Genomic DNA, 13,326 nt, shown 5'->3' on the forward strand with positions numbered 1-13,326 from the left:
ATTTGACAGTAAATTGTATCTGAGAGATACCGTGACCTCCAATGTTAGTATAGTATGGTTTAGTTTTTTTTTTTCTTTCATTCTTTGTTCAATAATTTCTAGATTGTAACTGAAAATAAATAAACCATCATATATGTCCTGTAGGAGATGTGGCTTTACATTATGAAAAATAGTAAGGAAAGTGATCTGAAGCTTACTCCACCTTTACTACCAGTTGCCTATAAGGTTGCTTATGCTTGCATTTGCCGAAGCTTTTAGTTTCTATATATTCGACACGAAACACTTGTAGTTTCTATATTCGGCTATGAAATAATGTTGGATTCAATATCCAGTGAATTTGTACCATCATGTATTATATTTGCAGTGTTTTCTCTTTATGTTTTATTGCTTGTTTGCCGAGGTCTGGAGAATCGTTTTGCTTGTTATCGTAGAATTTATGCCGATAAGAAAAAAAAACTAAAACTGTTCAAACGACTCTTGATAACGTCTTTTGATAAAAAAATTGCAGTTAATAATGTAGGTACAAGTATTTATTAAACATTTACTTTGCATTCATTTTTTATCTTTCCTAAAAAAGTACCATATAAAACGAATTATTAATACGGTAATTGATCATGGACGAATTGTAATTTTTTCCATTGATTATTAGTTTGATTAATGCGATTTTGATATACGCGGTAACATCGAGGGATTAATTAACCGCGTTAATCGAGGGATACCTGTGTGTGTGTGTGTGTGTGTGTGTGTGTGTGTGTGTGTGTGTGTGTGTGTGTGTGTGTGTGTGTGTGTGTGTGTGTGTGTGTGTGTGTATTCCTGAGCTTCTACTCTGTTGTTATGGTACATTTTAAAAATAGATATTTAATGACTTTAAACTGAGATAAAATATTAAGTTTTAATGAAAATGATAAAACTAGTTTCAGCCTTTTACAGCCTTCATCAGGTATTATTGTGTTCTAAAGGTAGAACATAATAAAAATTGAAGTTACAAAAAACTGAGAATTACAGGCAAAAATGCAATACATAATTGACATAAAAAAACTTATTTTTTTTTAAGTTGTTCTATCCAACACGCCATTGTTTGTTGTGTGCGTGCTTGTAAGTTCTCGTGAACGCCAGTATTGAACAACTGCAGCATGGCTATTAGGGAATGTTGTAACTTAAATTGCTGTTCAAATGTTCAGGATTAAGGAGGATTTCCCTAGATTCCACGATTTTCCTTTGAAACTCATCACTGCAGGGAAAAATGTTTTCGGATTTATCCCAGCAAACTGAGTGACTTTGTAGATCATCATGAGGATTGTTTGAGAAAAGAACATGACTGGATAGCACAGATGCATGTGATCTTTTATAGGAGATGTCTCTCTCTCTCTCTCTCTCTCTCTCTCTTATGTATGTTCTTCTATACATAGTTCAACAGATTTGTTAGTCTGTCCAAAATAAAGAATATTACAATCACACCATTATTTGTATACACCTGGATATTTTAGGTTGTGATGAATAGGCTTCGGATGACTTATAAGAGAATGGATTTTAGGAAGTGTAGTGATAAACATCCTGACGGTCTATTTTTTAAGGACTTTAGCCAATTTATCGGAGACTGAATTAATGTATGGGATGGAGATGCTACCTTTAAAATAAGTAATTTCTCTAGTACACTCACTGCCTAGGAGGATCCAGAAGAAATTTCTTAATCGTTTTTTCAGAATATCCATTTTGTTTAAAGATAAGAGAAAGGTGATTAATTTCTTTCTGGAGCTCATCTGGTTCATTTAAAAGAAAACGTTCTCTGTGTCCTAAAGTAGAAATAGTTCCAAGCTTTTGTGGTGGAAAGTGATGAGATTGACAGTGCAGATATCTATTAGTATGAGTGGGTTTTCTGTATATAGAGATTTTAAATCTATCAGAGCATCGTGTAAGAATTACAACCAGGAATGGAAGGCAGTTATTTTGTTCTAGTTTGGGAGTGAATTTTATATTAGAATGCCTGGTTGTTAAGATAATGAAGAAAATCCATGAGAGATGTGTGCCCGTGATTTCGTATAATAAAAATGTCATCAACATAACGCCTCCAAAGAAGTTTCGGCTTAAGTGAGAAGGACGATATGGCTTTCGTTTCGAAATCTTCTAGGAAAATGTTTGCTAGAACCGGGGATAAAGGGTTGCCCATTGCTAGGCCTTGGTTCTGTTTCTAAATGGAGTCCCTATATCTAAAGTAGCCAGATTGAATACAGTGCTTTAATAAAGCAAATATCGTTTTAGAAAATTTGTCCTTGAGTAATGTTAATACCTCCTCAGTAAGGATGTTAGTAAATAATGAGATAATGTCAAAACTTGCTATGATATCATTTTCGCTGATGGAAATATTTTTGATATGAGAAACAAAACCTGTGGCATTTTTGACGAACAATGAAGATTTATTGGAGAAACAGTTCAGGTATTCCACAAGATGTTTAAGAAAGCTTATAAGTAGGACCATCAATTCCTTCCACAATTGGGCCAAGAGGGGGTGTTTACCTTGTGGATCTTCGGAACTCCATAAATGAGTGGTATAAGAGGGGTGTAGAGAGCGTAAAGAAAGGCGAATATTGTGAGGAAGTTCACTTGTAGTCTTTAACAGATTGTTTGCACAGTTTTGTAGTTCTCTTGTAGGATCATCCTGAAGAACTGAATATGTAATGTTGTCTTCAAGCAATTGAAGCATTTTGTTGTGGTAATCTTCAGAGTTGAGGATGACTATTATTACCTCTGCAGGTAAAATAATGATGTTTCTGTTCTTTTTAAGATTTTTTAAGGCCTGTCTTTTGGCAGGAGAAAGATTATCTGTTGGAGGTTTAGCATTATTGATAATGAAGATGGGTTCAATATGGAGAAGTTTTGACAAATGATTAGGAATAAGTGGACAGGCTTTTTCTATTTTAGAAAGTAGAGATTCTTTTGGAATAAACTTTGGTCAGGGAATGAAATTTAGATCTTTGCTTAGAATATCTTTTTCTGCAACTGTTAAAACATGTGACGAATTGTTTACTACAACTTTGTTAGAATTAATACAGGCTTTAGTAGGAACAGATGTGTTTTGTACTGTCTTAAGAATCTCAAATTTCTTGATAAGATTAAGCTTATTATTTTGTATCTGTGTTGTTTGCGCTTCACTGTTAAAGATAAAATCATGAAAATTATCATCATCCATAACTTCTCCAAGTTTCTGAGTTAAAGATCTTTTTAAGTTGAACAAAAAAAGCAAAACAGCATTTTGTATCTGAGATTCTTTCACTGAGAAGATCTAAGTTGGCTTTACGATAAATTCTTTTAGCGCGTTCTGTTATCTTTTCTTGAAACGATATGAAATTAAGAAAAACTTGATTGAAATTACAGCATTTCAGGAAAACGAACCTGTTTACTCTGAGTCCTATTTTCTTTGATGTTTTTTTAAAATTTCTTTTGATGTTAGTTAGAGATGCCTCGTCATTTAAGCTATAGACGAATTCCTGACTTCTACTCGGTTGTTATGGTACATTTTAAAAACAGATATTTAATGACTTTAAACACAGATAAAATATCAAGTTTTAATGAAAATGATACAACTAGTTTCAGCCTTTTACAGCCTTCATCAGACATCTCCTATAAAAGATCACATGTATCTGCACTATCCGGTCATGTTCTTTTCTCAAACAATCCTCATGATGATCTACAAAGTCACTCAGTTTGCTGGGATAAATCTGAAAACATTTTTCGCTGCAGTGATGAGTTTGAAAGGAAAATCGTGGAATCTAGGGAAATCCTCCTTAATCCTGAACATTTGAACAGCAATTTAAGTTACAACATCCCTGATGGGCATGCTGCTGTTGTTCAATATTGGCATTCATGAGAACTTACAAGCACACATGCAACAAACAATGGCGCATTGGATAGAGCAACTTAAAAAATAAGTTTTTTTTATGTCAATTAGGTATTGCATTTTTGCCTGTAATTCTCAGTTTTTTGTAACTTCAATTTTTATTATTGTGTTCTACCTTTAGTGGATACCTGATGAAGGCTGTAAAAGGCTGAAACTAGTTGTATCATTTTCATTAAAACTATTTTATCTCGGTTTAAAGTCATTAATCTATTTTTAAAATGTACCATAACAACCGAGTAGAAGCTCAGGAATACATCTATAGCCTAAATGATGAGGCATCTCTAACTGACATCAAAAGAAATTTTAAAAAAACATTGAAGAAAATAGGACCGATAGTCAACAGGTTAGTTTTCCTGAAACGTTGTAAATTCAATGAAGTTTTTCCTAATTTCATATCGTTTCAAGAAAAGATAACAGAACGCGCTAAAAGAATTCATCGTAAAACCAAGTTAGATCTTCTCAGCCAAAGAATCCCAGATACAAAACGCTGTCTTGCTTTTTTGTTCAACGTAAAAAGGTCTTTAACTCAGAAACTTGAAGAGGTTATGGATAATGATAATTTTCATGATTTTATCTTTAACAGTGAAGCACAAGCAACATGGATACAAAATAATAATAAGCTTAATCTTATCAAGAAATTTGAGATTCTTAAGACAGTACAAAACACATCTGTTCCTACTAAAGGCTATTAATCCTGAGAAAGTTGTAGTAAACAATTCGTCACATGTTTTCACAGTTGCAGAAAAAGATATTCTAAGCAAAGATCTAAATTTCATTCCCTGACCAAAGTTTATTCCAAAAGAATCTCTACTTACTAAAATAGAAAAAGCCAGTTCACTTATTCCTAATCATTTGGCAAAACTTCTCCGTATTGAATCCATCTTCATTATCAATAATGCTAAACCTCCAACAGATAATATTTCTCCTGCCGAAAGACAGGCCTTAAAGAATCTTAAAAAGAACAAAAACATCATTATTTTACTTGCAGATAAAGGCAATGCCACAGTCGTCCTCAACTCTGAAGATTATCACAATAAAATGCTTCAATTGTTTGAAGATAACATTACATATTCAATTCTTCAGGATGATCCTACAAGGGAATTACAAAACTGTACAAACAATCTGTTAAAGACTACAAGTGAACTTCCTCACAATATTTACCTTTCTTTACGCTCTCTACACTCCCTTATACCACTCATTTATGGAGTTCCGAAGATCCACAAGGAAAACATCCCTCTTTGCCCAATTGTGGAAGGAATTGATGGTCCTACTTATAAGTTTTCTAAACATCTTGCAGAAGACCTCAAGTGTTTCTCCAATAAATCTTCATCATTCATCACATACACCACAGATTTCGTTTCTCATATGAAAAATATTTCCATTAGCGAAAATGATATCATAGCAAGTTTTGACATTATCTCATTATTTACTAACATCCTTACTGAGGAGGTATTAACATTACTCAAGGACAAATTTTCTAAAACGATATTTGCTTTATTAAAGCACTGTATTCAATCTGGCTACTTTAGATATAGGGACTCCATTTAGAAACAGAACCAAGGCCTAGCAATGGGCAACCCTTTATCCCCGGTTCTAGCAAACATTTTCCTAGAAGATTTCGAAACGAAAGCCATATCGTCCTTCTCACTTAAGCCGAAACTTTGGAGACGTTATGTTGACGACATTTTTATTATATGGAGTCACGGGTACACATCTCTCATGGATTTTCTTCATCATCTTAACAACCAGCATTCTAATATAAAATTAACTGCCGAACTTGAACGAAATACCTGCCTTCCGTTCCTGGATGTAATTCTTACACGATGCTCTGATAGATTTAAAAATCTCTATATACAGAAAACCCACTCATACTAATAGATATCTGCACTGTCAATCTCATCACTTTCCACCACAAAAGCTTGGAACTATTTCTACCTTAAGACACAGAGCACGCTCTCTTTTAAATGAACCAGATGAGCTCCAAAAAGAAATTAATCACCTTTCTCTTATCTTTAAACAAAATGGATATTCTAAAAAAACGATTATGAAATTTCTTCTGGATCCTCCTAGGCAGTGTACTATGGAAATTACTAATTTTAAAGGTAGCATCTCCATCCCATACATTAGTTCAGTCTCCAATAAATTGGCTAAAGTCCTTAAAAAATACAACATCAGGACGTTTTTCACTACACTTCCTAAATAAATCCGTTCTCTTATAAGCCATCCGAAGCCTATTCATTACAACCTAAAATATCCAGGTGTATACAAATTATGGTGCGATTGTAATATTCCTTATTTTGGACAGACTAACAAATCTATTGAACTACGTATAGAAGAACATAAGAAAGACATCTCCTATAAAAGATCACATGCATCTGCGCTATCCAGTCATGCTCTTTTCTCAACAATCCTCATGACGATCTACAAAGTCACTCAGTTTGCTGGGATAAATCCGAAAACATTTTTCGCTGCAGTGATGAGTTTGAAAGGAAAATCGCGGAATCTAAGGAAATCCTCCTTAATTCTGAACATTTGAACAGCAATTTAAGTTACAACATCCCTGATACCACGTTGCAATTAGGGATGTTGCAGTTGTTCAATACTGGTGTTCACGAGAACTTACAAGCACACACGCAACAAACAATGGCGCGTTGGATAGAACAACTTAAAAAATACAACTTGTCAATTATGTATTGCATTTTTGCCTGTAATTCTCAGTTTTTTGTAACTTCAATTTTTATTATTGTGTTCTACCTTTAGTGAATACCTGATGAAGGCTGTAAAACACTGAAACTATCATTTTCATTGAAACTTAATATTTTATCTCAGTTTAAAGTCATTAAATATCTATTTTTAATATATATATATATATATATATATATATACATATACACACACAGTCACACCCCGAAGTTATCGGTAGGTGGGACCAACAAAAAGGGAGTAAGTCTAATTTGCATAACTCGGGGTATAAATTTGCATGTAATTTATATATACAAACATACAAAATATTAGTACATTGGGACAAAGGTGTTTACAAAAACACCTATATTTTTTAAGAAATATAATCATAATTGTAGTTTGTTGTACATAAAAAAAAAGAAAGTTATTTCGATGTCAATGGTTTCATAAAATCTAATAGATTCGTCTGACGGCATAATGTCCTTTTCTTGTGACGCAAAATTTCTTCATAGCAAGCTAATGATTTTTTTTATTCATTACCTTGTGGCTACAATTCGTTCCTCGTTAGAGTCTATGTCCTCCAAAATTGTAAACCTTTCTTTTATGATTGTTCTTACTGTGAAATTCTGTAGATCAAACTTCTTTACTAGCTCATAAATTTTCATTCTGCCTTCAAAATCCTTAATAATGTTGAGTTTTGTTTTGAAAGTTAATGTTTTTCTTTTCTTGCTAGCCGTAGAAGAATCGAACTTGCTTCCTTTGGACGACATTATTATTTTTTATGCGATAAAATTTTTATCAAGAACATAACATTAAACAATCGCAAGGTTTGTAGACTATAAAAATCGTGTGTGAATGGAGACTGCGCAAAACATGTCAGTGCTTGTTCACAGCATGTGCGACACTGGCGAATGCGGCTGGCGCTGGAAAGATATGACTAGTGGTAAGGTGTGAAGCGGGACGGGAATACGTACATATAAGAAACCGCGTAACTTTGGATTCACGTAAGTCGGGGTATGACTGTATATGTATATATATATATATATATATATATATATATATATATATATATATATCCTATTTTGGTCTTGCATTTTAGGCTTAATGACCTGTCATGGCCAAGTAAATTATTATTTATACATATACTCCATGGAGTCAAAAGACTGATCGTGGAGACCCACACTATCCAGTAACACAATACCTATCTCATTAAACTCATTCACTATTGGGGTGCTCACAACCACCTCCTCTGCCAATCCATTCCAATCATTCACCACTCTCCAAGTAAAGAGCCTATTCCATACACCCTTACTAACCTCACTCTTAGACACCTTCCAAGTGTGACCCTATGTTTTCCCCTTTCTCCCCAAAAGAAATAAAAAATTTCTTTTGTGTCAATTTTATATAATCCCTAGACCCCCCCCCCCTGCCTGTTAGCCAAACTCTGCAATCTATTGGCTTCTTTGAGACCTAATTAATGCTCTGACAGGGTGGTCAATCCTATCTACATAAAACACATTATGGCTGTTTGTTACTTTTGTCTTGGAGCCACCATTACGTAATGGAACTATCTTACCCTCATTCCACTCCCTTAGAACCTTGCCAGAGCTAAAACGTAGATTAAACAACTTTGTCAGAGGTACTGCCAGTTAACTTGCACATTCTCATAGCACACGTGCTAACATACTATCTAGGCCCACTGTTGTATTCACACTGATATTTTTCAATATACTGAGAACCTCCAGTTCATCTATTTCAATGCTCACATCAGTCTGTTACCTCAGTAACTGCAAATCACCACCTGGATGATATACCCTTGAACTATTTCTTCTGCTACTTTCCTACCATCAGCACTGAGTAAAGTTATCTTTCCATAATCATTCTTTCTCTTGCCATGTAGCAAAAAAATTCTTTTGGATTTACTTTGGCCTGCTTAGCTAATTTTCTCTCAAATTCTGATTTAGCCTTCTTTACCATACTAGTTAACCTTCTTGCTTGTGCTTTATATTGCTCACAGGAATGCTGATCACCTTATTGTTTATATTCCTTCCACATTGCTTTGTTTTGCAGCTCCAGCTTTATATTGCTAGTCATCTACTTAATCTCAACTCGACTTACCCTCCTAACTCTGGGTATGCATTCTGATACTGCCTTGTTCAAGCAATCCTTGACTGCTTCCCGTACACTAATGACGTTCATTCTATGCAGTTTCTTATGCCATGGCACTGCTCCAATTACCTCCTAAATTTGTCATAATTGCCTTGTAGTGATGCATAAACCCTTTCTTGACCGAAATTTCAACACGTTGAGCAACTTCCAGGACAAAACTGTATGGTCTTTACCCAATCAGGATAGAGTTGCTACTGTAGTTGTAGATAGATTGTCTCATGTTATTACCAGATCCAACACTCTCAAATCCCTGGTCCCTTCCATCACAGCTGTTACAGGTAATTATCCCTTAGTAACTGTATCAATTCCATTTCCGTTTTGCATTTACCCTTTCTCCCTTCCAATCTATATCACCATAGTCGAAGTCACCCATGATAATTGCTCAGTCTGCACTTGTGCTAATTTGCTGATGCATGTAGTACACATCTTCTTCTGGACCCCCAAATCTATAGCAGCAACCAATAATACATTTTGTCCTATCGCACCACTAGAATGCCTCAAATGAACCATTTCTAACAGATCTACACTCTTTCTTAACTTCTAATTTTGTTGGTTGAAGTTCTTCAGTTATTATTAATAATATCCCCCTCCTCCTGCCCTATGTATTATTATTTCATGACAACTCGAAGGAGTCTGAAGACTCATTGATGAAGAACACCTACACTACAACTCTCCATGTCCAGCACTACATTGAACCTCTATCTTCTCTGAAAATACAATATCTATTACATTCTATCCCTGCAACTACATCATTCTCTGACAACCAGATCTCGCTAATGCCAATAATTTTTGGCTAATGCAAAAATCTCCTCTCCTTTACTTCTGATACTTCTGGCATTCATGTACATGCATTTCAACATTTGCAGCTGAAGAATAGGTCAAACAAAGCCAAGATTTTGTGTGTGTGTGTGTGTGTGTGTGTGTGTGTGGGTCCACAGTTATCCTTGCATAATGTCTTTACCTGACCATTCAGATTTGAAACCTGGAAAACGCACCCAGCTCTTCACAATCATTTTCTGCATCATTCTTGAACTCACATTCATTTGTCCCAGAGGTGGCTAGACACATACTTGATTGCCCCTCCCACCCCCCAATTTCTTTAGTTTCCCTGGTTTTGCACTTCCAAACTCTCACTGAACAACACTTTGTCCAAGTGCCTAACTCCAAAACCGTTTAAGTGCAGTCCATCATGTATATACGGGTACTTACATCCATCAAATTCACTCCAAACATCTATAAACTGCACACCATTCCTCCTGCACAATCTTCTCATTTACTCATTGGTAATCATGGCCCCTTCTCAATTCTGTCCTATCATAACAAGGCAGCAGACTTACAAACTTATACTTTCTTACTCTTTATTTTTGCTTCTTCTAACCTTTTCTTATTTTCTCTCATTATATATTTCTCACCTTTCAAATCATTTGTGCCTGCCAAAACAATTAACTCATTTGCTTCTTTCTTTTGCAAATTTACAGCTTCATTAACATCCTTTATCGTCACACCTGGAAAACATGCTTTCATCACTTTCTCATTAAGTATCTCTTATCAGCAAATTTCCATAAAATACATCTCTTTTCTCCCAGTTTCTTGCAATTTTATGCTTTTCCCATTCAGTCTTTTTTTCATTCTCTGTCCTTCTGTACCAAAAGCCAATCCTCCAGTCGCTCGAGCTCACGTTTTGTTCTATGAAGAAGTCTGCCTAAATGTGCAATTTCTTTCCGTGCTGTCATCTCATCATCCACTTCCTTCAAACTCTCATTTGTATTTTGTGAACTATCACTCAGTGCATCTGCTACATTCTCCACAACATTTCCACAATCCTACCTTATATCCATAACATCAGTCACTTCATTCTTTTCCTCCAACATGACTCACATTTCTTACATGTGCTTGTGAAACTTTTCCGATAAATATTCTTTCTATATAACTAAGTTGATATAGTGGCCAGTGGGATGATGTAACAGTTTCAAACTTCATGTCTGTAAATTATACTTGATAAAATATATATTTTTTAATCCTTTACCCAAGTGTGAGCAAACAAAAATTTGCACATGTAGCATCTTCATGACTAGGCTACTAGTACAAAGAGGCAGTTTCCCATAATGTATGACATATTTCCTTTCAGACATGTATACTGCCATATGTAATGAGTAAGGTAACTAGACCAGTTGTGATCTTTGAGTCTCATCAATAAGAGCTAGACCCTGTGGAAATGAGAGCTAAATCAATGCAGAAGTCATATTTTCCATATAAGAAGGAAAATGCATATCACATCATTCACTTACTCTGGAGGCATGCATGCACACAAATAATAATTAGTTTGCAACCTAATCAAAAATATGATGGCCAGGCCTTCAATTTTATTTTATTTTATTCCAATGATACTGGATCATGTAACTTTCACATGAGAAAAACTATATGTTTTGCAATATAGACAACACATTTCACAACACACACACACACAAAAAAAGTCATTTTATGATACAAATGCAAGCAAGCGTATGTTCTAATAAACTGTCTTTATTTATGCTGTAAGCATTTATTAAGCTTCTGCACATCATTTTGTGTTATGTTAATTCTTATGGGAAAAAACTGCTTTGCTATTCATCATGCACCCTCATCAACATTTACTCAAAACTCATCTACTAATCAGCACAACCATCATTCTCATACATAAAAACTGAGAATGAATATAAGAATGATGCACAAAATTTAAAGCTTTAAGTTAATTATAATAAATCAATCAATGCGGAAAATAATTTTAACAAATGTTTACCTCACTATTTCTGGAGTGATGATTATGAGATCGTTCAACATTACTGTGACTTCTGTAGCGAGATCTTTCAGGAATACGAGTGTGGTGACGAGATCTCTCTGCACTGCTGTGATTAAAGTGACTAGGTCTTTCAACGTTGCTTTGGCTACGATGATGAGATCTGAAGGAAGAGTTGTGATTACAGGATGTTCGATTATTACGTCGTGACCTTTCTGGAGAGCTGCTATAACTAGTTTCCAGTGTGTCCAACATGCTGTTCAAATATCTCTGTAATCGAAACTGGAATTTACCTAAACTACAGTGGGAATTCTTCTCTGTAGAAAACTAATTTCAGTCTAGCTTATTGATAAAATGCTCATCATATAAATATTAATGCTTTACACTACTAAAATAATATAGATGTTTCATATTAAAAAAAAAAAAAAATTAAGAAATTTTCATACATTATAATACTATTAAAACTTTTCCAACTTTTTTTTTTTAGAAGTGAGATAAATAGGTTCCATTTGCCTATTTTTCTTTAATGAATTCCATTGTATGCTCTCAGGCTGGTTAGTTGCTTGAGAAATGAAAATACTGTACTTATCCAGTAAGAAAACTGTTACTGTTATATGAAACGGCTAACTACTTATCCTCAATAATTATGGCATCCCGTACTTGTCTTTTTTATGAGAAAAAAATTTCTTTTGTGATTAACCGAAATACAGCAACTCTGTTGAAATAAATAGGAAAATTTACACTTTGGGAATGCTGCTACTGACTGAATTCATAACAAACAACAGAGTCAACTTTTCAAAGAGTATAGCATTATTTTCTACTTCAGGTCTTGAATTTCACTTTGTCACTTTTATATGCCTTCACTAAGATAAGTGATAAGTTACCCTTGAAATAAACTGAAAGTTTGAGATTTTACAGAAAAAGGATAATGTGTTACTATGAAAACTACTTCCTCTGCTGAGTAACTGGCTCATCTGTAAACATTTCAGAGAAATTGTGTAGGATACTATACAAAGAATAATTACTATGTATGAATTCTCCAAACTTTGTAAGAAATGCCCTAATTATTTTTGCATGAGAGTTGGACTGAAAAACTGTTAGTAATGTTTTTTCTTAGGTTAACTAAACATTATTATTGAAATACAATAATCTACCATTTAGCTGACCTACAATCCTCCAAAGATTTGAACCTTAGGTCAATTGACTCCTGAAATTGCACTTTCCCATGTAGTGCTTCTGTGCAAGTCAGCGGAATTTAACTGCATTACATATTTTTTGTAATGCATTACATTTTTGTTTTATCCCTTAACACTAGATATTGCCCTCTCTGTATATGTATAAGTATGCTAAATTGCAAATATAACATTAAATGGGTAATATAATGGGAAAAACTCATAACATTGTCAGTTAAAAAATAGTATGGTGCCTTAAACAAATTCACCACTCATATGAATAGCAGACATTTAGCTCATTTAAGTTCAAGTCTTTTGGCAAACCCTTACTTTAGGGCTCCAAGCAATAGAATTTCAGCTCTTAATAGCCACCATCTATACTGTTTTGTTCTAATTTATGTGAGAGCATGTTGCTCTCTAGCTTAATATCTCTCTTAATGATTTGTAACCAAATAGATAATAATAACAACAGGACTCTCTAGCTTTGATGTAATAAGTTTTTTTTTTTTTTTTTTTTCATCAGAAGTCAGGTCAGTAGTTTTAAGGGTTGACCAAATTATTATGACTTTTTCATACCATGTAGACTGTAATGAAGGCTTGTTTCTTTGTATACATGTGTATCCCCCATATAA

The 13,326-nt window shown here is 34.3% G+C and overlaps 1 protein-coding gene across 3 annotated transcripts in view; it reads right to left on the bottom strand.

Moving 5' to 3' along the window:
* The window catches only part of LOC150096276 (uncharacterized), an 89,322-nt gene that overhangs the window by 22,519 nt on the left and 53,477 nt on the right, over positions 1–13,326 (bottom strand). For all 3 annotated transcript variants that reach the window (XM_090408886.1, XM_090408887.1, XM_090408885.1), the window contains exon 5: positions 11,526–11,792. In XM_090408886.1, coding sequence (XP_090265012.1) covers positions 11,526–11,792 — 267 coding nt within the window. The remainder of the gene's footprint in view (positions 1–11,525; positions 11,793–13,326) is intronic.

This window comes from Typopeltis vanoorti, chromosome 19 (genome assembly GCF_054136105.1).
Source record: "Typopeltis vanoorti isolate ZY-2024b chromosome 19, IOZ_Tvanoo_1.0, whole genome shotgun sequence".
NCBI lineage: Eukaryota > Metazoa > Arthropoda > Arachnida > Uropygi > Thelyphonidae > Typopeltis > Typopeltis vanoorti.